Source organism: Lynx canadensis, chromosome D1 (assembly GCF_007474595.2).
Source record: "Lynx canadensis isolate LIC74 chromosome D1, mLynCan4.pri.v2, whole genome shotgun sequence".
NCBI classification, from domain to species: domain Eukaryota; kingdom Metazoa; phylum Chordata; class Mammalia; order Carnivora; family Felidae; genus Lynx; species Lynx canadensis.
In genome coordinates this window covers 35,717,972-35,745,640 of record NC_044312.2, presented here as the reverse complement: position 1 = coordinate 35,745,640, position 27,669 = coordinate 35,717,972, and the positions used below count along the sequence as shown (strand labels likewise).

General features: G+C 34.6%; 1 protein-coding gene and 1 non-coding gene across 2 annotated transcripts; one reads left to right on the top strand and one right to left on the bottom strand.

The window, feature by feature from the left end:
* The first annotated feature begins 494 nt into the window (after positions 1 to 494).
* Positions 495 to 23,602, top strand: LOC115526216 (60S acidic ribosomal protein P1-like). The gene is given in 4 exon segments (XM_032595062.1): positions 495 to 528; positions 987 to 1,148; positions 22,853 to 22,957; positions 23,364 to 23,602. Coding segments are annotated over 4 exon segments (540 nt in total).
* On the bottom strand, positions 3,572 to 3,675 carry LOC115526703. The gene has a single exon (XR_003972732.1). It is a non-coding gene; the product is annotated as a U6 spliceosomal RNA (small nuclear RNA).
* Positions 23,603 to 27,669: the final 4,067 nt, after the last annotated feature.

Below are 27,669 nucleotides of genomic sequence, written 5' to 3'. Positions count from 1 at the left end.
TACACACTGTTGTGGCCAACCAACTTTTGCCTTCAGTCCAGTAATTGGCAATGTCTCTCTTTGCTTATTGTGGGCTTGTTTGTGTCTCTTTGCTTGTTGTTTGGTCCCTATGTTGTTAGGTGGCCAATCTGGGGCTGCCTTGGACTTTGGTTGAGTCAGAACAGGCATTTTCCAGAGATACAGAAATACAGACTTGCAGGAAAATGCATGGGTGGGTTGCCAATGGCAAGAGTCCTTGCCAATGGGAAGGGACCTGCAGCTGCTGGGGACCTAAGGAGGCAATGTTAAAGGTGGCAGATCCAGAGAAGTACGTAGTGGTGAGATGTGTGGTGTTAGCAAGGTTTCCACTGATGTAATGAGAGAGGGGTCCTGCAGTCACAGGGAGTTCGAGTTTGATGCGATGGATCTGCAGTATGTGCAGGAGTAGGATCCCCAATGTTTGTAAGGGTCTGCTGTGGGAGGGGACCTGGACCCAAGGCGTGGCTGTAGAGGCCATGTCCATAGGAGAATGTGTGAGCAGAATGTGCTGTTAGAAAGTCAGGTAGCCAGTGCTGGCCCTGGGCTGGCTCCCACGGCTATCCCATGGCTATTCATGCTGGGGAACAGGGGGAAATTGTACCTATCAATGCCTTTGTTCCTGGGGAAGTCTCCCAAGGATCCCTGCCCCTCCAGCACATGCTGTGAAATTAGTAAATACATATCTTCCGCATGTACCTCAGACAATTTTCAAATTGGTGCTTCTATGCAGTATCTCTGGGATGTTATTGTGTTGTCCCTTTGATGGTGGGGACTCAGTTTCCTCTGACCCTCCTGGCTCTCACAGAGCCAAGTCTGCTGATCTTTAAAGTTACAGGTTTTAAGTGTTGCTGACTCCCAGAACTAATAAAATTCAGCCCCTCTGGTTCTCAAAGCAAAATGTCATGGAGATTCATTTTCCCTAAGTGGGCTTCCTAGTGTTAGAGTCTTTTTCTTTCTGCTCTTCACAGTTGCAGTGTTCCTATCTCCAACAGACAGTCCAGTGGACCTTTTAGCTCTGGAAGCTGTCTTTGCCCTTCCTACCCTGTTTGATGTGGCCCCTTTTCTATATTTAGCTGTGGAGAGTTTATTTTGCCAGTCTTTGGATCATTTTCTGGGTTATCTACAGTCATGTGGGTGTTATCAAATTGTATCCATGGGATAAGGTGAGCTTAGGATCTTCTGACTTTGCCGTCTTCCTTTAAAGTCAAAATATCTTTCTTGACAATGAGAAAAATTAGAGTTTAAAAGCGAATTCCTAATGGTGTTCAGGTGGCTCAGTCGGTTGAACATCCAACTCTTGATTTCAGTTCAGGTCATGATTTCAGGGTCCTGGGATCGAGCCCTGTATCAGATTCTACACTGGGTGTGGAGTCTCCTTGAGATTCACTTTATTACTCTCTCTCTGCCTCTCCCCAGGTCTCTCTCTCCCTCTGTCTTCTGCACAAACATTTTAAAAAGCTTAAAACTAAAAATAAAAGTGAATTTCTGGAAGATTATATGAAGGCAATGGACAATTAATATTTAGTGTTGCATTATTTTCAGCATTTTTCTTCCATTCAAATATATTTTATATGTTAAGACACATTATTAAAATGCTTTTTTTTATTTTGCAGAATCTAAAAGATATATTAAGCAAATCTCAAGTGGCAAACAATAAAGCAGATTCCTTTTATTTCTTAAGGAATATTGAACGCAACATATACTCCTACTTAGCAGTTAAGAATAAATATTCCTTTAGACTTCAGCCAATATTGAAGAAACTAAGTGTGACTGATTATTCATACTCTTTCAGAGAGGGTTATGTAATTGATTAGTGTGGAATAATTTTTCCAATATCTGACATTTTCAGCAATGCTCCTTCTTCAGTGACTGCTTTTCTCTATTCTATAAGGATAAATCATTGAATTATATTGGTATCAAACTTGTAGTGTAGATATTATTACAAGTTACTGTCTCATTACCTATAGTTATTTGCAAATGATAAAGTTGTGAGCTTATACCTGTGAAAAGAAAGGTGAAAAATAATGAAGTGATTTAGTAAGTTTGGAGTTAACTAGAATTAGAATAGGAAAAAGGCTTTCTTCCTAGAATATTTGTTGTTAAATTAATTATATGGAAAAATGGTAATATTTGCATACTAATGTTAACACTTGAGATGTAGTATTTCTTAAAAATGTACCTGTCTTCTATTTACTTGCTTATTAAACATTCTTCAGCATTAAAGTACATTAAATTAAATGAATGTTCTAGAGCTGAAGATAAACTTATCTGTTTGTTTACTTATTTATGTGCCTCACCTTCTATTACTTCAAAATTTCCTCTGTCTGTCTCTCATTCTCTCTTGCTCTCTCTCTTTCTCTCTCTTTAAACATTTCTACTCCCTTATTTCTATTTTGTTTATGTAACCAACATTATTCTGGAATTTGCCAAAAATAATTTACCAATTTTCACTCTTCTATACACTTTTCATGGTAGAAAACTAGATCACTGTTCTGTGCATAGTTACTAAATTCTCTTGATGCATTTAGAGAAAGACATTCAGATTTGGATCTAAAAATATATTACCAAGGTTCCTGCATGTAGATGGATGAAAGCAGGAGACAGGCTGTCAGTTTTCTATTACACATTGGTAAAGATACCATAGACAGGTCAACACATCATGCTTTATATCTAGTACCACAAGTCCAATATTTCAGCAGCAAAAGGCATGATTTGATTAACATATTCAGTTCACATTACATCCACCTAAAAGTAAAAAAACAAATGCTCTTGTAAGCTAAAGTTTTCAAAAGAAGTATCAAATCAGTCAACAATATTTCCTTCTCAGTGAATTTTTCTTTGTAATAGACTTTGTTATAAAACAAACAATTTAATTGAATTTTTATTAACCAGTAGTTTTCCAGTATGTATCCGGCATTGTTAGGTGTTCTGCATACATTATTACTTTAACTATTACACACGTGAAAGTTATTATAGTCTCCCTTATACAGATAAGGAAACAGCACCTAAATTAAATCTATATAATTAGTATGTCAGGGTTTGAAAATAATTACATCTCTTTTCCAAAGGAGAGCTCCTTTATATTAATTAGAAAAACAAGAAGCATACAGCCTACCAGCTGCCAGGATAAACAATAAAAATTTAAAAATCATGGCCTCTCATTTTACTGATTATAATTTTCCAGGTTTCCCTCTACCAGAAGTTAGCAGATATTTTTTCAGCTCTTTAAGAATTGTAAGTACTTAATTGGACAGTGTTATATATCTCCACCTCCCCAGTGATTTATCCAATTTACCATTTTCTGTTATCTCTATTTTTTTAATATGAAATTATTGTCAAATTGGTTTCCATACAACACCCAGTGCTCATCCTAACAGGTACCCTCCTCAATGCCCATCATCCACTTTCCCCTCCCTCCCACCCCCATCAACCCTCAGTTTATTCTCAGTATTTAAGAGTCTCTTATGGTTTGCTTCCTTCACTCTCTGTAACTTTTTCCCCCCTTCTCCTCCCCCCACCCCCGGTCTTCTGTTGAGTTTCTCAGGATCCACAGAAAAATATGGAACGCTTCATGAATTTGCGTGTCATCCTTGCACAGGAGCCATGCTAATCTCTGCATCGTTCCAATTTTAGTATATGTGCTTCCGAAGCAAGCACTGTTCTCTCTAAATGCTATGAATCCTAACTTAAAATAGAGTCATGTTTTATATGCTACAGATAAAAATGCTGTGACTACTGTGGATGATATGATTTTATATGTGGTGCTATCATAATTCAGCTAAATAATCAAAATAAATATGTGTCTACTCATACCCTTTTAGTGTATAAATTAAAGCTTAGAATTGCTTGGTATGGTGTTCAGAATATATTACGGAATGCATAGTCCTCTAAGATATTTGTTCATTGACTTCATCAAGGAGTTTAAAAATGGGTTATTTCAGGGACTTAGATGTTGTCTCTGTGGGTGGATTAAGAAGAGTTTCATGTATATTGGTAAAGCAAAAATGGTAAGTAGTTGCTTTTATATAGATAAATATATATTTCTCTGATTTCCAGAGAGAAAAATAAATATAGTTCAGAGAAAAAAGGAATTTGGGAACTGAGTAATTTGAATACTTTTCTTCATTGATTATATTCTGTACTTAATTACTGATCTCTGTCACTTTTCTTTTTAGAATTAATCAAGGAGAGTATGTAATCCCTACCTTTGGATGAAGTGGCTTAGTCATCATTGAGATTTCTGTTAAAATGTTTTGTTCATATTCAACAAGACATGGAATATTCTATGCATTTTACTTTGGCAGTCTGTAGATCCATAAACATCAGCATAGATCTCTAAACATCAACAGGACTTGTCCAAGGTAAAATTTTAAAGTCTTAATACATTTATTACATTTTCTATTCATTTTCAATTAAGTTAGTCATTTTCCCTCATAGTTTTATGCATTCTTTTATTTTTAACATTATTTGAAGTAAAAAAGTAAGCACCCGAGATCTTAGAGATCTTTGATACATTTAGAAGAAAACATTTGAGTTTTAAGCTTTCAAAAATAGAAGCTTTTAAGGCTATGTGCCTAGAATTGAAATTTTAAGAATAGGAGAATATTCAAAAGTCCCGGAGGCATTTCTGTTGTCCAAAATCCTTATTACACCTGACACAGGCACTGCAGTAACCTGTTACTGCTTTATAGGAGGGAAAAGGAATTGGATGGAAGCAGGGACTCACCTATCTCTTATGAAATTATCCCTTCTCTTTTGACTCAAGTGATAACTTGAGTAATGAAGGTTTGTTTTCTAAGGACTACTGGGCAAAGAAAAAGAGATCATAGAATTGTTGACATTCTACATTAAAGATTTCAAACTTGGATCCTTCCCGTGTTCTCATTCCATTTCCCTACTGTTAACTTTTCTCTCCCCATCGCCTTTCATCCAAAGTTAAGTTTAGTGATCTAGCATCTCTTTTTATTCTGATGTCAACCTTATCATGCCAGGCTGTACAAGAGAGAATTTTGTTCAATAGCTCTTTGTTAAAATACAGGTAGTCTAAAGAGTAAACTAGTACAAGAAATAAGGCAGTAAAGATTTAGGAAGGAGAATGAATGTTGTATGAAAGATTTTCTGTGTGTATGTGTGTGTGTGTGTGTGCATGTGTGTGTAAGAATAGCAAAGAGAGAAAGAAGGGAAGGATAAAGAGAGAGGGATAATGTTAAAAATTGTATAATGATTAATAGTAGGACATAAATAAGGTTTATTAAGCACTGACTATGCGCTCAAGGCCATTGAAAATGGTCATTTATTTATTTATCTATGGTATCAACTATGTTACATAATCATTATAACTATTTCTATTTTACACAAAAATCAAGAGATATTCAGTAGGTAAATTTATCTGAATGTATATAATTACTAAAACTAAATATATTGAAATTCAGGTCTGATTCTTGAGAGGTTACCAAATTCACCAGGATGGGTTGTAAGCACTTTTTGAGTTATCCAAAATGACTCTTGGTTACCTTTTTTAAATTTTATTTTAGAGAAAAAGAGAGAAAACACCAGCGAGGGCAAGGGGCAGAGAGAGATAAGGAATATTTGGTTTAATGTTTATTTATTTATTTTGAAAGAGAGACAGCTCAATCAGGAGATGGGCAGAGACAGAGGGAGAGAGAATCCAATCAGGCTCCACATGGTCAGTGCAGAGACAAAAGCGGGGCTCAAACTCTCGAACCATAAGATCATGGCTTGAGCTGACACCAAGTCATGCTTACCAACTGAGCCACCCAGGTTACCCAGGAGATAGACAGAGAATCTTAACAGGCTCCACACTCAGTGTGGAGTCCAGTATGGCAATCAATCCCATGATCTTGAGATCATAACCTGATACAATATCAAGAGTCAGACGTTCAACTGACTGAGCCACACAGGTGTCCCATTGGTTTCCCTTTTGAGAGAACTACATAGTAATTGTCTTTTAATTTTTCTCTCTCACTTCATGGAATTGGACATGATTAGTAAAGAAATCTTATATCTGCATCTTAAAACATAAGAATGCTTGTTAGTAATAAACACTAAATACACCTTTGCAATCACTGAATGGATAAAAAGACACTCTCCAGGGGTGAATACTCTTGATTTAAGATAACGTGTCCATATTCTGAAATTTAAGCATAAATAATTTTATTTTTAGAAATGCATCTTACCAACCAGAACAACATGAAACTAAAAATCAGTAATAAGGGGCGCCTGGGTAGCTCAGTCAGTTAAGCATCTGACTTCAGCTCAAGTCATAATTTCATAGTTTGTGAGTTCAGGCCCTGCATACGGCTCTGTGCTGACAACTCAGAGCCTGGACCCTGCTTCAGATTTGTGTCTCCCTCTCTCTCTGCCCCTCCCCTGGCCCAACATTAAAAAAAAAAAAAAAATTACAAACAATAATAAGAAAAAAAAAAACTCAAACCCAAAACCAGAAGAAAACAGGAAATAATAAAGATCAGAGCAGAGGGGCGCCTGGGTGGCGCAGTCGGTTAAGCGTCCGACTTCAGCCAGGTCACGATCTCGCGGTCCGTGAGTTCGAGCCCCGCGTCGGGCTCTGGGCTGATGGCTCAGAGCCTGGAGCCTGTTTCCGATTCTGTGTCTCCCTCTCTCTCTGCCCCTCCCCCGTTCATGCTCTGTCTCTCTCTGTCCCAAAAATAAATAAACGTTGGAAAAAAAAAATTTTTTTAAAAAAAAGATCAGAGCAGAAATCAATGCTATCAAAACAAACAAACAAACAAACAAACAAAAAAAAAAAACGACAACAACAACAAACAGTTGAACAGATCAATGAAACCAGAAGCTGGTTCCTTGAAAGAATTAACAAAACTGAAAAGCCATTAGCCAGTTTAATCACAAGGAAAAAGAAAAAAACCCAAATAAATAAAATCAAGAATGAAATCACAAACAACAAAGCATAAATAAAAATAATAATAAGAGAATATTATGAGCAATAATATGCCAACAAAATGGGCAATATGGAAGAAATGGACAATTTCCTAGAAACATAAACTACCACAACTGAAACAGGAAGAAATAGAAAATTTGAACAGACCCATCACAAGTAAAGAAATTGAATTAGTAATCAAAAATCTCCTAAAAACAAGAGTCTAGGGCCAGATGGCTTTCCAGGGGAATTCTACCAAACACTTAAGGAAGAGTTAACACCTATTCTCTTGAAGCTGTTCCAAAAAATAGAAATGGAAGGAAAACTTCCAAACTCTTTCTATGAAGCCAGCATTACCTTGATTCCAAAACAAGACAAAATCCCCACTAAAAAAGAGAACTATAGACCAATTTCCCTTATGAACATGGATGCAAAAATCCTCCACAAGGTAATAGTCAACTGGATCTAATAATATATTTAAAAAATTATTCACCACGACCAAGTGGGATTTAGACCTGGGATGCAGGGCTAGTTCAATATTGACAAAACAATTGATGTTATACATCACATCAATAAAAGAAAGGAGAACAACCACAATATCCTCTCAATAGACGCAGAGAAATCATGTGACAAAATACAGCATCCTTTTTTGATAAAAAAAACTCTCAAGAAAGTAGGGATAGAAGGGCCATACCTCAAGATCATAAAAGCCATATATGAAAGGCCCAATGTTAATATCATCCTCAATGAGGAAAACTAAGAGCTTCCCCCCTAAGGTCAGGAACAAAACAAGGATGACCACTTTCACCACTGTTATTCAACATAGTATTGGAAGTCTTAGCCTCAGCAATCAGACAACACAAAGAAATAAAAGGCTTCCAACTCAGCCAGAAGGAGGTGAAAGTTTCACTCCTCACAGATGACATGATTCTTTATATGCAAAACTCAAAAGGTTCCACCAAAAAACTTCTAGAACTGATCCATCAATTCAACAAAGTTGCAGGATATAAAATCAATGCACAGAAATCAGTTGCATTCCTATACACCAAGAATGAAGTGACAAAAAGAAATCAAGAAATCGATCCCATTTACAATTGCACAAAAAACCATAAATACCTGTGAACAAGTCTAGTCAAAGAGGTGAAAAATCTACACTGAAAACTATAGAAAGCTATGAAAGAAATTGAAGAAGATACAAAAAAAAAAAAATCTTCCATGCTCCTGGATTGGAAGAGCAAACATTCTTAAAATGTCAATACTACCCAAAGCAATCTACATATTCAGTGCAATCCCTATCAAAACAACACCAGCATTCTTCTCAGAGCTAGAAAAAACAGTCCTAAAATTTGTATGGAACCAGAAAAGACCCTGAGTAGCCAAACAATCTTGAAAACGAAAACCAAGGCAGGACACATCACAATCCCGGACTTTAAGCTGTAATACAAAGCTGTAATCATTAAGACAGTATGGTACTGGCATAAGAACAGATGCTCATATCAATGGAACAGAATAGAGAACCCAGCTATGGACCCACAAACATATGGCCAACTAATCTTTGACAAAGCAGGAAATAATATCCAATGGAATAAAGACAGTCTCTTCAACAAGTGGTGCTGGGAAAACTGGATAGGAGCATGCAGAAAATGAACGTGGACCACTTTCTTACACCACACACAAAAACAAAATGAAAAGGGATGAAAGACCTCAATGTAAGACAGGAAGCCATCAAAATCCTCGAGGAGAAAGCAGGCAAAAACCTCTTTGATCTTGGCCGCAGCAACTGCTTACTCAACACGTCTCCAGAGGCAAGGGAAACAAAAGCAAAAATGAACTACTGGGATCTTATAAAAATAAAAAGCTTCTGCACAGCAAAGGAAACAATCAGCAAAACTAAAAGTCAACAGACAGAATGGGAGAAGATATTTGCAAATGACATATGAGATATAGGGTTAGTATCCAAAATCTATAAAGAACTTATCAAACTCAGCACCCAAAAAACAAATAATCCAGTGAAGAAATTGGCAAAAGACATGAATAGACACTTCTCCAATGAAGACATACACATGGCCAACCTACACATGAAAAAATGTTTAACATCATTCATCATCCGGGAAATACAAATCAACACCACAATGAGACACCACCTCAAACCTGTTAGAATGGCTAACATTAACAACTCAGGCAACAACCAATGTTGGTGAGGGTGTGGAGAAAGAGGATCTCTTTTGCACTGCTGACGGTAATGCAAATTGGTGCAGCCACTCTGGAAAACAGTATGGAGATTCCTCAAAAAAATTAAAAATAGAACTACCATATGCCTCAGCAATTGCACTACTAGGTATTTATCCAAGGTACACAAGGATGCTGTTTCAAAGGGGCATTTGCACCCCAATGTTTATAGCAGCACTATCAGTAATAGCTAAAGTATGGAAAGAGCCCAAATGTCCATCGATGGATGAATAGATAAAGAAGATGTGGTAAATATATACAATGGAGTATTACTCAGCAATCAAAAAGAATGAAATCTTGCCATTTGCAACTATGTGGATGGAACTAGAGTATATTATGCTAAGCAAAATTAGTCAGTCAAAGAAAGACAAATACCAAATAACTTCACTCATATGAGGACTTTAAGACATAAAACAGATAAACATAAGGGAAGGGAAGGAAAAAGTGTATAAAAACAGGGAGAGGGAAAAAAACATAAGAGACTTAAATGTGAAGAATAAGCTGATGGTTACTGGAGGGGTTGTGGAGGGGGTGGTGGGTAAATGGGTAGGGAGTATTAGAAATCTACTCTGGAAATCATTGTCACACTATATGCTAACTAACTTGGATGTAAATTTAAAAAATAAATTAAACAAAAAGAAAAAAAAAAGAAAACAATTACTGAGAACCTTCTGCACAGAAGTTAAACTGAGATTTGAGCACAGATCTGTATTATAACCCAATATGTGGTTGGCCATAAACAAGCTAATTGTGTTATAGCTTTTACTCTGAACATAAGTTAAACTTACAGCTATGATTAATCATTAAAAAATAAATAAATAAATAAATAAATAAACAAACAAACAAACTCAAAAACAAAACACATGGAGGCTAAACAACATGTTACTAAACAATCCATCGGTCAAGAAAGAAATAAAAAAGGTAATAAAAAAATACATGGAAACAAATGAAAATGAAAATAACAGTCTAAAGTCTTTGGGATGCAGTGAAAGCAGTTTTTAGAGGAAAATATGTAGCAATATAAGCTCACCTCAATAAACAAGAAAAAGCTCAAATAACAATCTTACACCTAAAGGACCTAGAAAAAGAAAAGTAAATAAAGGGCAAGGTGAGTAGAATTTAGGGAATAATAAAGATCATAGAAGAAGTAAATGGCATAGAGAAAAAAAGAAAAGAAGAAAAAGAAAGAGAAAGAAAGAAAGAAAGAGAAATGAAAAAAGGAAAATAATCCATGAAAAATTCAGGAACTTGTTCTTTGAAAATATAAACACAATTTATAAACTCTTAGCTAGACTCATTAAAAACAGAGAGAGAGAGAGAAAGGACTCAAATAAATAAAGTCAGAAATAAAAGAGAAATGGTAAAATAATGGGCAATACAGAAATATAAAGGATAAGAAAATATTGTGAAAAATAATATGTCAGAAAATTAGACAACCTAGAAGAAATAGATAAATTCTTATAAAATACAGTCTTCCAAAACTGAATCAGGAAGAAATAAAAAGCTGAATATACAAATTACTAGTAATAAAATTGAATCAGTAATCAAATAACTACCAAAACATAAAATTCCAAGACCAGACAGATTCACAGGTGAATTTTAACAATTAAAATATCTATTTAATATCTACTCTTCTCAAACTATTTCAAAAAATAAAGGAGGAAAGAAAGCTTCCAAATATTTTCAACAAAGCCAGCATTACCCTGATACCAAAACCAGACACCAGAAAAAAAGAGAACAATAGCTCAATATCCCTAGATGTAAAGCTCGTCAATAAAATATTAGCAAACTGTATTCAACAATACAAGAAAATGATTATTCACTGTGATCAATTGGGATTTCTTCCAGAATAAGAGGATGGTTCAATATTTGCAAATCAATTGATATGATGCAGTGAATCAACAAAATGAAAAGTAGAGAATTATATTTTTAAGGTAAATATATATATTGATATACATATTTCTTTCTGCTTAAGGTAATCTATGTATAACTTCTTATGCATTCTCTCTACACATATTTCATGTACTTAAATAATAGAAATAATAGAAATTATCTAGGACATGTGTTCACATTTTACTTACAAGACCAAACTAAAATATGAGGAATAAATTCAGTTTTTATAGTAAACTCTTATCATCACACTGTCTCTAGTGCAAGTATCATTTCCATCTGATTATAGATAACAATTACATAAGTCTAATATGCTAATGGTAGCCATAAAGACAGTTGCTGAAGTAGTTGTATTCTCTAAAGCAATTCTTAACTTTTGGACTTGCTAAGAGAGTGATAAAAGTAGTACTAATTTTTATCAATCAGTAGTTTCTATATGCAACCTGTTAGAAAACTTTATAATAGTTACCATAAAAATTGAATTAGTAACAGACAGTACAACATTAATTTCCACAATTTAATATCTCTCCTTAATTAAATGCCACCAAATAAATGGACATTTTGTAATACACAAAATTCAGATTAAGTTGGCAAATTTTCAGAAACTGCTCTATGAATTCAGTGTTAGACCCAGCTTTCTGTGTAACTTTCTTTACAAAAATAAGACACCAGGGAATTATAAAATATAAAGACATTTGTCAAATGCCCTTTAAATAGGCAGATATATTTAAATATATGCACCACAATATTGATAATTGATGATTGATGTTATATGAACAGAAACTCTCTAGAGAACAAAATAGGAATAGTAAACTTTGAATGTTTTTTAATTGACTCTAAAAATATTCTACTCATGTCAATTATAAACAGGATAAAACTGACTAATTCCCATATGCTTATTTACAAAGTTAATACCATAATACCAATTAGGTATCATCAAATTCATTTGCACAAATGTTCATGCAATTCTTAGGGAATAAAAATGTTTTTTAGACTAATGCCTCATTATGTCACCTAAGGCATAAGGGACAATTATTCTGCAATGTACATTTTTTAAAAATTACCTATCAGTTAGCATATTCCTCCTGGCTGAAACTGTCTTTTGTGCCACAAAATAGCAGTAGATTAATTATAGCTTTAAGAATTGATCACCACAATAGTTGTGGGTGTTGTCATTCACCATGTGCTCTCTCCTCTGATCCATCACACTCAGACTATAACCAATGCTAAGAAAACAAGTGTCAAATTTTTAAAATGTTTTCATTTTCAGAACATACTACTTGTTTTATTTTGTGAAACTCTTCACTGATTATTTTTTAAGATTAAATTTTCAGTTTTACCTTAACTTTCAAGGACAGCTATGTCCTCATACACAGATAACCATTTTTTAAAATAAATTTATTTATTTATTTATTTATTTATTTATTTATTTAGAGAGAAGGCAGAGAGAGAGGAGAGAGAGAGAATCACAAACAGGCTCCACACTGTCAGTGCATAGCCCAATGTGGGGCACAAACTCAGGAACCACAAGATCATGACTTGAGCCAAAATCAAGAGTCAGATGCTTAACCAACTGAGTCACTCACAAGCCCCTGGATAACCATCTCTTACAACCTTTCCTTCAATTCTAACATAGCATACTTTTACATTAATTTTCATTCCTCTTTTCCATACCCACAAACATGCAGTCTAATATAACTGAGAACTCTCCAGAAGCTCCAAACATCTCTTAAGAGATTAAAAGCTTCCCAGGCTGTCTTTCATTAATGTTTTTGTGAAACTAAAAAAATTTAAAAAATTTAAAAATTTAAAAAATTTAAAATTTAAATTTAAAATTTAAAAAATTTAAAAAAATTATGAATGAATATATTGCACAAGTTAAGAATACAAACTCTGGAATCAGACCTAGATTCCAATATATTGTGTCTATCTTATAAATTTAGGCAAGTTACTTATTAATTATCCTTTAGTCTCCCTTGTAAAATGAAGCCATAATATTTACTTAATATAATTGCTATGAGGAATTAATTGAGTGATATGTATAAAGCACTTAGCATGGTTTTTGGCACATAATCAGTGCTTAATAAATCTTACTTAATTTAGAGAAGACAACTTAATGTGCAGTGTAGATGCTTATGATTCTAATAAAAATATTTGAAGAACTTTATCAACATACTTGTTTAGCATTTGAGAGGCTGACAGAAAGTAACAAGATTGTGATATCTTAAAAGTAAACTACTTAAGGGGCACCTGGGTGGCTCAGTCACTTCAGTGTCTGACTTTGGCTTAGGTCATGATCTCATGGTTCACAAGTTTGAGCGCCATGTTGGGCCCTGTGCTGTTCAGACACTGGAGCCTGCTTCAAATTCTATGCCTCCCTCTCTCTATACCCCTCCCCTGCTCATGCTCTGTCTCTCAAAAATAAATAAAAACATTTAGAATAATTTTAAATAAATAGATAAATAAACTATTTTAAACATTTTTACATTGAATAAAACTTCTTAAAGGAATTTTTATCTTGTTTGTTATCATTGATAATTATGAGAAAATTTTTATGTTTTTCAAAGTAGAACATTTGAGTAGTTTCATTAATATGCAAACAAGTTGAGGAAACTAAATGCATATAATGTAGAATGTTAACTTTGAAATAAAAATTTAAATGCACATACGTATATAGAGTGGTTAAGGGCTAAGTGGATGAGCTAGCAATGGGTAACTAATCAGGAAAAGATGTTTAAATATAGCGATGCAGGGTAAAGATGTAGATACATACATAGATAAAAGTTATGACTATAATGTACCAGTAATAAATGTAATTTAGAAAGTTTGAAGGAATAAAAGATGTCACAAGTTCATCAAAAATAATTTATCATATAAAATTCAAGAAAAAAGGACAATAAATACCTTGGATTTCTCCACCCAGACCGTCATTAAACTTAATGCATTACTCATTGTCTGACATCTTACTATTCATATGCTGGGTAAAAAGATACATATTGCCTATGAAAATAAAAAGTGCACTAGGGATGATGTTTTATTAAAAACTACTATGTATAATTAATTTTTTCTGTATTGTAAAGAAAACAAACACAACTGAATTAAAATTGAATTTCTATACTTCAGATAAATAATTTTCACCATGAAAGACAATTTCTGAAGAGATGACAGTAAGATTAAGACAAAAAGTTTATGAAAAACACACCTAAGAATGCAATTCATTTATTTAAACTTTTTTTTTTTAGAAGTGTCAACATTTATTGTTACTGATTATAATGGATTTGGATTTCTTTCGTCTTTACTATTGCTGGGTATTGTTTTAATAGTTGAATTATTTCTCTATCTAAGGCTTATACTTTACTTTCTGTTTTATATAACATAATTAATAACATGGACCCTGAAGTCAGACCTCCCAGATCGAATTACAAGTTAGTCACTTATAACTTTGTTAATGTAATCAACTCATTTAACTTTTCTTCAGTGTTTCTATGCATTGAATGGGAATAATAGTACTATATCTGCCTCACAAAGTAAGTCCTATGAAATAGTTAACTACTGTTTTAATTATTACATAGGTTATTCTGTAACCATATAAGTAGTGAAATTGCTTGGCATTCATCGACTTAAATACTGTCTATGCTAATCACTAGTTCTTGTACGGTGACTTTGCTATCCTTAAATTATTTTGATTCACATCTTAAAATTTTCAACAGTATCTCATGCATTGTATATCTAAATTTTTTCATGTTTGAAAATTTTTGCCTGTTGCAGTTATGCTTAAATAACCGGATAGAACATCCTTTGGATATCTTGGTATATTTTCAACTTGGAACTCTATAAATATTATTTTCTGATATTGAATACTGCTATGAAAATTTTAGGAACAGCTCATTTTTACCTTTTGTATTTAATTTCTTTAGTTTGTTTTGATTGCATAAAAAAAGTATTCTCTTGCCTTAATATTCAACAACTTAATTCAGGTTTGTCTTAGATTTGAACATTATAAAAATGAGAAAATTTCTGAAACTGTGTTCGCTGTATCTGCACATTTTTTTTTCATTAGATAAAACATCTGAGCAGACCATTTTGGGGAAAAACAATACAAATGTTAAACAAGCACAAAATTTTACTCAATCTTACCAATAATCAGGGATGCAAATTAAAATGAAGTGAGCTTAACTAAATATTGAAATTGTTATAATGCTTGTTGGAGTTTTAAGAGATTGATTTATTTTTTTCTTCCTTACCTGAAGTCTAAGCAGGAAATCAAATAATAGATTTCAAGTATTCAGCTACATGACTGCTAAAGGCTTAAATGAAAGCCATGGCTTGAGCATGCAGGCAAATGGACTTAGCAACACACTAAATTTGATAATCGTGCCCATCTAGTCAGAGGCAGCACTGATCAAAGACAGGCCACATGCAAAGGGTCAGAGCCTGTTCTACCACATTTTTTATATAATATTGAAAGATCAGAATTTACCTTCTCTGCAAACACACAGATCTGACAAGAGGAGAAATCACTGGGCATGGTCAGTGGTTTCTCCAGCATTCAGATTCTCCAGTGAAAATGATAGTTAATGTAACTGAGATACCTTCACATGGAAAAATAAGAGGTCTGAGAAAAGTGTGACTTCACTAAAACTGTCAAATACCAGTGAAGGTATGGTGAACAAGGGGCTCTCAAAAACCATATATGAGAGATCTCTGTATATAACCAATATGGAAATATTTAGTGAAGTTAAATATTTTCATACCTGAAAATCAGAAGCTCTGTGTCTATCTCTTTATTGTGGGAAGAGAGGTCATCAAGACAACATGACTGCCGGTTGGATCATGGGGACTCGTGGTGGAAAAAATTGTTACTTGTTTTGGGAATCATCTTAATCCTCGCATGTGCTTTTCCTCGCATGTTCTTGTATTGTTGCTGTGGCATCTGCCTCCAGTGCAGTCAGCTAGCCACCAAATGAATAACGTCCATGCTAATAACACGCCTTGATGACTTCTCAGGGCATTTTACAGATAGGGGACATGTGAGATTGTAACAGCAGTCAAGAGGGGTAGAGTGTCAGGGAGGTCATTGAGAGTATGTGATTGCCAATTGACCCAGAAGCTGGACAGAATTGTACCTAAGCAGAGATACCTTAAATGCTGCCCTGTCCTAAGAATGCACGTTCTATCCACAGTTCCCATAGCCAGAGTCACTTCAAGTAGGCAACCTTGAGAGACTAATGTACTGTTGAAACCAACTGAACTCTATGTGATTGAACCTCTGTAAGTCCTCTATGTAAAATTTTGAGATTCTGGTGGGTGGGTGCAGAGATCTACTCATCTTGTATCCTCCAAAGACAAATCTTGTATGTACATTAATCTACTTATTAAACCTGTCATCTACATTTTACAAAGTACAACATCCATTCATAATAAAAAAAAAAACCCAACAAAGTAAGGATACAGGGAAAATATGTTAACGTCATATATACGAAAATCTTATAGCTAATATCCTTAGTGGAGAAAAATTGAGAGCTTTTTCTGGAACAAGATAGGGCTGTCCACTCTCACCATTGTTATTTAACATAGTACTAGAAGTCCTAGCTACCGGAATCAGAAAACAAAAAGAAATAAAAGGTCTCCAAATTAGCAATGAAGGAGTAAAACTTCTGCTACTTGTATATGACATGATACTCTATATAGAAAACCCAAAAGACTCCACCAAAAATTTTCTAGAACTGATACATGAATTTGGTAAAATCAAAAGATAAAAAATCAATGTATAGAAATCTGTTGCATTTCTATACACTAATAATAATGTAGAAGAAAGATAAATTAAGGAATCAATCCCATTTACAATTGCACCAAAATCCATAAGATATCTAGGAATAAACCTAACCAAAGAGGTGAAAGACTTGTATTGTGGACACTAAAACACTGATGAAAGAGACTGAAGAAGATACAAAGAAATGGAAAGACATTCCAATCTCATGGATTGGAAGAACCAGTATTGTTAAAATGTCTATACTATAATACAATCCCTATCAAAATGCCAACAGCATTTTTTTAGAGGTAGAACAAACAACCATAATTTTTTTATGAAACCACAAAAGACCCCAGAGAACAAAAGCAACCTTGAAAAAGAAGAGCAAACCTGGAGGAATCACAATTCCAAACTTCAAGTTATATTACAAAGCTGTACTAATCAAAATAGCATAGTACTGGCACACACACACACACACACACACACACACACACACACACTAGACACATAGACTAATAGAACATAATAGAAAACTCAGAAATGAACCCAAGATTATATTGTCAATTAATCTTTGACAAAGGAGGAAAGAATATCCAATGAGAAAAAGACCAACAAATGGTGTTGGCAAAACTGGACAGCTACATACAAAAGAATGAAACTGAACCACTTTCTTACACCATATAAAAAATAAACTCAAAATTGATTAAATACTCAAATATGAGCCTACAACCATAAAAATCCTACAAGAGAGCAGTATTTTCTATGACATCAGTTGTAGCAACATTTTTCTAGACATGTTTCCTAAGGCAAGGGAAACAAAAGCAAAAATAAACTGTTAGAATACATCAAGATAAAAAGCTTCTATACAGCAAATGAAACTATCAACAAAACTAAAAGACAACTTACTAACTGGAAGAAGATATTTGTTAATAACATATTTGATAAAGGGTTAGTATCCAAAATATATAAAGAATTTCTACAATTCAACATCAAAAACAAAACAAAACAAAACAAAACCTGAAAATCCAATTACAAAGTGGGCAGAAGACATGACTCCAAAGACATATAGATGGCCAACAGACATGTAAATAGGCTCAACATCACTTAGCATCAGGAAAATGTAAATCAAAACTGTAATGAGGTATCACCTCATATCTGTCAGAATTGCTAAAATCAAAAACACAAGAAACAACATGTGCTGGTGAGGATGTGAAGAAAAACTAACCCTCATGCACCATGGATGGGAATGCATACTGGTGCAGCCTCTTTGAAAAACACTATGGAGTTTCCTCAAAAAGTTAAAAATCGAACTACTATATGACCCAGTAGTTCCATTACTGGGTGTTTACCCAAGGAATTGAAAAAAAAGTAATTTGAAAATATTTGCACATACCTATGTTTATTATAACACTTTTTAAATAGCTAAATTATGGTAGCATCTGAAGTGTCCATTGATAGATGAATGGGAAAAAATGTGATATATGTATATTTTTATACATATATATACATATATTTATAAGCATACCTCTTTTTTTCCCATTCATCTATCAATGGACACTTCCTCTGCTACCATAATATATGGATATATGTTCATATATATATATATACATATATACATACATATCCATACATAATATATGGATATATGTTCATATATATATATATATATATTAGTTTTCTAGTTGTTTTTGTTTTCTTCCCTTGTTTACTTATCTCACAATAAGTTGGTTTTCTTTAATAATATACTTGGAATACTTTCTCTTTATTTTTTGCATGTCTATTACTGTATTTGATTCATGGTTACCATTAGATTTATACATAACATCTTATGTATATAGCAGTTCTAGGGACACCTGGGTAGCTCAGTTGGTTAGGCATCCGACTTGGGCTCAGGTCATGATCTCGCGGGCCATGGGTTTGAGCCCTGTGTTGGGCTCTATGCTGACTGCTCAGAGCCTGGAGCCTGCTTCAGATTCTGTGTCTCCCTCTCTCTCTGCCCCTCCCTTCTTGCTCTCTCTCTCTCTCTCTCAAAAATAAATAAACGTTAAAAAAGTTATGTATATAGCAGTTCTACATGAAGCTGATGATCACTTCCATTCTTTACTCCTCTTTCCACACCCCACAATTTAGTTATATAGTTCATACTTCACATCGTTCAGTTTTTGGAATTCTTTGACTGATTTTTATAGTATACATAATTTTACTCCTTTTGTGTTTCATAATTTTCTCACTCCTTATGGTCTTTCCTTTCTGCTCAAAGAGTCTCCTTTAACATGTATTGTAGGGTTGGTATAATAATCGTAAATCTTTTAACTTTTGTTTGTCTGGGAAACTGTTTATCTCCACTTCTATTATGAATGACAGATTTTTTTTAATTGAGTTTTCTAAACTACAGACTTTTTTTTCTTTCAGAACTTTGAATATATCATGCCACAGACTTCTGATGTGCAAAGTTTCTGCTGAGAAATCAATTGGCAGCCTGCTGGGGTTTCCCTGTGTGAAACTGTTTTCTTTTCCCCCTTTGAAAATTCTCTCTTTATCACTACTTTTCACCATTTTTATTACTATGTGTCTTGGTGTGGGCTTCCTTGGGTTGATTTTCTTGAGGGTACTCTCTACCTCCTGGACCTAGATTTCTGTTTTCTTCCTTAGATTTGGTATGTTTTCAGATATTATTTCTCAAATAAATTTTCTGCTCCCTTTTGTCTCTCTTCTTCTGGGATCTCTATAATGCTAATGTTATTGCACTTTATGTTATTGTTGAGTTCCCTAAGTACTCTCATTTTGCATATATATTTTTTTCCTTCATCTGCTCAGCTTGCTTACTTTCCATTATTCTGTCCTCCAGGTCACTCATGTATTCTTTGCTTACTCTAGTCTGCTATTTTTTACATATTTTTAAAATCTAATTAATTATGTTCTTCATCTCCATTTTTTTTTCTCTTTGTTAAGGGTCTCATTGATGTCTTCCACTCGTTTCTCAAGTTCTGTGAGTACTTCAATGATTATTACTTTAAATACTCAATCAGGAGTATCACTTACCTCCATTTTTCTTACATCTCTTGCTGTGAGTTTGTCTTGTTCATTCATTTGGGACATATTTCTCTGTGTCCTCATCTTGTCTAACTCTCTGTGTCTGTTTCTACATGTTGGGAGAGTCAGCTATGTCTATTGCTCTTGAAAGTAGCTGTCTTATGAAGAAGAGGTCCTGTATTGCACTGTAGTGCAGTGTCCCTTATTTATCAGAAGCTGCTACATCAAGGGTGTCTCCTCTATGTGTTGCCTTTCCCTGCTGTTATTGTTGAGCTGCTATTTTCCTTCAGTTGAATCATCTGAAGTGGGTCTCTTTGCCTGATGGGGCTGTGTTTGATCATATGGTGATAGTGAACCAGTCTGAGGCTGCCTTGGGCTTGAGTTGAGTCAGACTAGTCATTTGCCAGAGATGAAATAGTACCAAACTTCAGGGTGTTTCCACCATGTTTTCCCCTAAGAAGATTTTGTAGGTGGCCAGGGTCTGTAATCTGACCAGCTATATGCCCCTGCATACTGCTGGAGTCACGATATGACTTCTGTATGTGGTTATCTTTCCCTTTTCCTGGGGCAGAAATCACTATGAAGTGGTGTTGGCCCCTGTTCGGGCTGCTTGCACACTGCCAGGCTTGTGGCTGTGGTTGGAATGGACTCTGTCTGAGAGTGTATTGGAGGTGGCAGATTCTCAACATGCACAGGAGGGGGATGTTTTAGCAAGGTTAGTGCACTGGTCCTCTGCAAGAGGGGATCTGCCACTCTCGCAAGTAAGACCAAGTCCAGATGGGTTGGAAGGTGTATATATGAAAAATATGTGGGTCAGGAGACATGGTGTTAGCAATATTTGCACTTATCTTCTTGGCAGGGGAACCCACAGCACTGGGACCGAGGTGGGTCTGACTTGAGGGGGCAGATCTGCCATAGTACATGGAACAGGGGGGAAGTATAAGCAAGTCAGATAGCAAACATGAGTGCTGCACTGGTTTCCACAGGTTCTCATGTGTTTATGCTGGAGCAGGGGAGGGAAATGACACTTTCCAACTCCCTTGTTTCTGGAGGAGTCTCCCAAGGATCTCTGTCTTTCCAGCTCATGCTCTGAGATTAGTATAACTCTCCCTCATGTGTATGCCTTAGACATTTTTCAAACTGTGGCTTCTATTGTTGTATCTCTGAGGGCTATTTGTTGTTGTGTCTTTTTAAGAGCAGGGACTCAGTTTCCTATGTCCCCACCAGCTATCCCAGAGCAGATCCTGATGATTTGTAAAGTTTCAGATTTTAAATCCTGCTGGTTGTCAAAACTCATGAAATCAACTTCCCCTGGTTTTCAAAGCCAAATGTTATGGTAATTTGTGTTCCCACGTGTAGGCTCACTGGTATGAAAGTCTGTTTCTCTCCCTTTCCTGCATTCGTGGATACCTCCCTCCCACAGACAGACTACGGTTTGGTTTAGCTCCCCACCATGTTTCTATCCTTTCCTTCCTTCTTTAATGTGGCCTCTTCTCTACATTTAGTCATAGGGTTTGTTCTGCCAGGCTTTGGGTCATTTTCTGGGTTACCTACACTGGGTTACCTATCTAGTTGTATCCATAGAAGGAGGTGAGCTTAGGGTCATCCTACTCTTCCATTTTCCCAGTAATTTGTTCACAGGACTTAACTCTATTAAGTAACAAACATATGGAAACATGATTCACACAGGTAGATTGGAAGATAATGCATCTGATTTTATTTTAATCCAAATATTAACTGAGTCTATAGGGACTATCTTTTGAATCACAATTTTTAAAAATCACTTATTTATCTGTTATGAAAAATAAAAGTAGGGGCACCTGGGTGGCTCAGTCTGTTGAGCTTCCGACTTTGGCTCAGGTCATGATCTCACAGTGCAAGGGTTTGAGCCCCATATTGGGCTTTGCACTGACAGTGTGGAGCCTGCTTTTGACTCTGTCTCCCTCTCTCTGCCCCTCATCTGCTTGTGCTCTCTCTTTTTCTCAAAAATAAACATTAAAAAATAAATAAAAATAATAATTCTATTAATTGATTATAATATTCCTTATCATTTATTTATAAACCATAACCATGCAAAGACCTTTTTTTTTGGTCAAGATATGTCAAAAGAATTTATTTTTGGATAATCAATTTATTGCAATGCTCTATATACATTAATATAATACTAAACTTTTGATAATTTGCTGAGGACTAGGATATCATATTAAATAAAACATATTCTAAATAAAATAATTTTTAAAACACTATGGGATTTTTAAAGGATATATTTGTTTCAGAATATGTCATCAAATAGAAAAAGTTTCCTTGTATAATTTGATTATAATTAGGGCAATATAATTGGTACATACTATTATCAGAATATGACATTATAATATATAGAAGGGTAAAATTAAAATGAACTGTAATAATAAATAAAAGCTTTATGGCAGAGTTGATGTGTGCTGAGTCTTGAAATAGATGTGGATTTGAAATGGTAGAGATGAGAGGAGGAAGCAATGTGAGACTGAGCTTTTGAGCACAGCATGCTGGCAAGTGAAAAAGATGGCCTCTCTATGAGTCTAGAGAATAAATGTTAATAATGAATATTGTAAAAGTGATTTTTTATACCCATAATAATTATGACCTCATAAAAGTGACATAAAATTGATTATTAATGACACATTATAGAAGCAATATTAGTAGTAGCTGTTTTACTTGTAAGGCAATTATCAACGGTGATTAAGGTTTAAGTAATTAAACCAAAGCTAAATTTCATTGATTTAACTAATACCAATGAACAACTGCTAATTTATTCTCAAACATACTTTATTGAATGTCTATCATGGACCAGTGGAGTGTACCTAAATTAGCCTACTTGAAGTACAAAAATGAGTAAAGCATATTATTCAGGTTTAAATATAACTATTATTCTGTTACTCTATTAAGAAAGGCACTTATACCTTCCCCATTGAGGTGAGGCCCTCATTTCATCTGGTAACAAACACCAGTCAGCACTCCTCTGTCTGTCTGCCTAGTGGCTTCTGTCTGTGAGCTTGCCTGCATCTACCTGGCACTCATCCTGCATGACAAGGAGGTGCTGGTCTCAGAGAATAAGATCAATGCCCTTATTAAAACAGCAGGTATACTTCCATCTGCAACAATGTGGAACTGGAGGGTATTAGGTTAAGTGAAATAAGCCAGTCGGAGAAAGACAGATATCATATGTTTTCAATCATATGTGGAACTTGAGAAGCTAACAGAAGACATGGGGGAAGGAAAGGGGAAAAAATAGTTTCAAACAGAGAGGGAGGAAAACCATAAAAGATTCTTAAATACAGAGAATTAACTGAGGGTTGATGGCGGGGCTGGGGGAGAGGGCAAAATGGATGATGGACATTGAGGAGAGCACTTGTTGAGATGAGCCCTGGGTGTTGTATGTAAGTGATGAATCACAGGAATATACCCCCAAAACCAAGAGCACACTGTATACACTGTATGTTAGCTAACTTGACAATAAATTATATTAAACAAAACAAAAGAAAACAGCATATGTAAATGTTGAAACTTTCTGACTGGGTTTGTTTGTAAAGGCCTAGGCCAATGCCAATGTAGGGAGCCTTATCTGCAATGTAGGGGCTAGTGGACCCACCCCAGCAGTGGGTGCTGCACCAGCAGGAGTTTCTGCACCCTCCATCACTGCTGTTGCAACTGAGAATAAAGTAAAAGCAAAGAAAAAAGAATTCAAGGAGTCTGATGATGACATAGGCTTTGGTCTTTTTGAGTAAACCTTTTCTGTAACCTGTTCAATAAAAAACTTAACACTTTTTTTAAAAAAAGAAAGAAAAGAAAGGCACTTATATAAATATGTATATTATTAAAAAATATAATCAGAGACTGATAAAGGGGCTGAGTCAGGGGGAAAAGGATATTTGCATGGTTCCAAGTGTCTCCCAACAGATTGCTAATTAGTTGCAAGAGTAAATAAAATAATAGAAATACAGTAGAGAAACTAGAATCTTTTTTATGTGAGTGATCAAAGTTAATATAGGCATATCATGAGCCCCCAGCCATGGCACCTGTAAAAGGACACAATAACATCACTATGTAGTGTTACTCTCTGGAGCATTATACCCATGTTAGAGCAGAAATATAGAGAGGTTGAATAAATGGCCCAAGAATGCATAGGTAGAAAGTAGAACTAAAGTTAACACTCAAGTGAGTATCTCCAAATCTCTGTTCTTAACTACCATTGGCATGCAAAAGAATAAAACTTGTTTTTATTTAAAATGTATAGCATTGTTTTGCCTCATTTGTGTGTGTGTGTGTGTGTGTCTGTGTGTGTGTGTGTGTGTTACTATACAATGCTATACTGGTTTCAGGTGTACAACATAGTGATTTAACAACTTTATATGTTACACAATGCTCACCATGAAAAGTTTAATTACCCTCTGTCATGGAACCGTATTACATTATTATGGACTATATGCACTATGCTGCACTTTTCATCCTTGTGACTTATTGTAGCAGAAAGTTTTGTACTTCTTAATCCCCTTCACCAATTTTTCCCATCCCTCCACCCTTCTCCCCTTTGGCAACATCAGTTTGTTCTCTGCATTTATGAGTTGTTTCTGTTTTGTTTTTTTTTTCATTTGTTTGTTTATAGAGTTCACATATAAGTTACATTATATGGAATTTGTCTTGCTCTGTCTGATTTATTTCATTTAGCATAATGTCCAGAATAATTAAAAACTTATAAAACTCAACACTCCCCCCCAAAAAACCCTAAATAATCTTATTAAAAATGGGTAGAGGACCTGAATAGACATTTTTCCAAAGAAAACATATAGATGGTTAATAGACACATGAAAGGATATTTAACATCACTAACTATCAGGGGAAGCAAATTACAATATTGGCATATCACCTCACACCTACCAGAATGGCTACAATAAAAAGCACAAGTGGTGAAGATGTGGAGAAAAGGGAACCCTCATGAACTGTTGTTGGGAATGTAAATTGGTACAACTACTATGAAAATCATTATGAAGTTTCCTCTAAAATTAAAAATAGAACTACCATACAATCCAGTAATTCCACTGCAGGATACTCATCCAAAGAAAAAGAAAACACGAATTCAAAAAGATGCATACACCCCTATGTTTACTGTAGCATTATTTACAACAGTCAAGATATGGAAGCAACTTTAGGGCCCCAGTATTCCTGACCTGTCATACGTGGGTTTATGTACAAGAAGTAAATCTGTATCCTTTGGCTGCACGTGTCTGGAATTTAACCTCTACAACATGGCCACCAGCATTTCTCATCTCTCCCTCCCTAACAAATTCCATGCTGCACAGATTAAATTCCAAACTGGTATATGATAACTTTTATCATATGCTCTTCTAGGGACCTTGCTTTTCATCCTCATTAATTGTAGTGCTGGAAGAAGGCAATATTAAAATTTAATTTTGTCTTAATTATATACTAATTGTGTTTTCCCTACATAAGCCCTTCTTAGTTAAATACTAAGGACCTGATATTAGCACTATCTTTATAATTATAAACTAATAGTTTAGCCAAACCAAAATACCTGACTAATGTTTCTAAGAAATCTATGAACTCAGTTAATTATTTTTTCATATTCCCCATTTCCAATTTCTAAGACCAGCCTGTTATCATCTGATCCACTATTCTTTATATGAATGAATATCTATCGTATTCATTCATCCATTTATCTGACATGGACTATAGGTTTTATGATCCTTTACTCTTCCCACTAAATCATCCCTGAAATTTTACCAAGTATCAACTTATGTGAGCTCTACCTATAGACTACATAAACTTTTCTTTATCCTAAGGACCATTGCCCAATTTAAATCACTGTCTTCTGTATCCATATTTTATATTATGGCTAGAATGAAGTGTATAATTGGAAGAAAAGAGTTTATAGTTATTTCTGAATGTCAGTTTTCCTCTAGCTTCAGCAGCCCTTGAATATAGGACCCTTGGTCAATCTTCTTCACAACAAAAATTCAAGGAATTTATAGGAGTATATATTTAATGGCTTCAAGACAAATGAACATCTGTTCCCCATGCACCATAATTTACTATTGGTTTTTCATTAATCACATAGCAGCCAGAATTGAGGACATGCAGTTACTCTAGACAATTGGAGCTAATTAATTATAAAATTACAAGATTTAAAAGTTTAGGCAATTTTAAAGATGATGGTTTCCCTAACTCTGATGGTCTTTATTTACTTATGGTCATTTTTGATCATTATATTGCAAGTACAGAGTGACTGGGACATCAGCTCCCACTGGGCTGTTGCCATGAAATCTGTATTGTTGTCTATCTTGCATTCTTTGTTAAAGATAAGTAATCTTGGTAATAAGGGGAGTCTCTTCTGCTTATGAATTTAATTAACCAATTAACAAAAGACTACTGTTGGTAGTCAACCAGAGAGGGTGATACACTAACATTTAAATTTGATTTAATTGTATTTTCTCCCTAATATCTTCCTAATGTTATCAGGATAAATTCTAAACATTCCAAAATATTGCCTGTAAGAATATTCATGACTTGGTCTATGCCTATTACTCCAAATTCACCTCTTGTGTCAATAGCATATTGGTTTAAATTCATAAATTCTTCCCTTACAGAAAATATTTTTATAGGAATCCGTGTCTCCTCTGAAATGTAATATCACTTCATAACACTAGGATGATGCAACTTTCTGTGTATGTGTGCGTATGTGTGTGTATTATCATAATTGTTTTATCCTTTAATGTGTTATAAGATCCTTAGCAAAATAAAGGTTCATTCTTTATACATTATGGCATACCTACCTTGCACAGAATAGAAATAAATTAAGAAGTATAAAGTAAGGAAAATATCATATAAGTGAAAAAATATACAGTATTTTAAGTTCACTGTAAATTATTTATATTAATTACTACACTATTCAATAGGTAGAATGCTAAGGATGGGAGAATCAAATAAGTAAGTTGTAAAAAAATTAATACAGAAATTCCACATAAGAAAAAATTGAAATAGAAGCAAGTCCAGACTCAGTGGAGTTTTTCTAAGTACAAGTTTAGTTGTCAAAATGAGATATAGACTTAACGCATTTAGTTTCCTATACTGTTACTTCACCAAATCCCATAATTCCAAGAGTAAAACCAAAAGAAATTGAGAAAATGAAAGATTTTTTTCTGTATGAACTGTGTAGAAGAGATTTAAGGTGCACTATTCAGCTTTTACTTCTGCTTCAGTGCAATCACTCAGGCCAGACTTATGTTTACAGTTGCCCATTATCAACAAGGTTCTACGCAGGTGAGCCAGTAAATTTATTTTTCAATTAACACAGAGAATCTAGAGCTTACTTTTGATTTACCACTTTTCAGTTACTACTAAAACATTGAATTGGAGGCGATTTTTTCCTTTTTCTTCAAAAGGTTACTATTTGTAAATGTCTGTCATTTTTAGACACTGATGACAAATACCTGGCCACTAGTGTTCAGATTTCTCACTGAGTTCTGTTATAAGAAAACTGAGGTCTTGCACCCTTTATACATAGAATAGAAATTATAAAAACGCATTATCTATATTAGTACTTTTAAAAACGATAGATAAAGGGTGTCTGAATGGTTCAGTTAGTTAAGGGTCTGACTCTTCATTTCAACCCAGGTCATGATCTCATGGTTTTGTGAGTTCCATCCCCACATCAGGCTCTGTGCAAGCAGTGTGAAGCCTGCTTGGGATTTTCTGTCTCTCCCTCTCTCTTTGTCCCTTCTCCACTGACTCTGTCTTTGTCTCTCTCAAAATAAATAAACTTAAAAAAGAAAGAAAT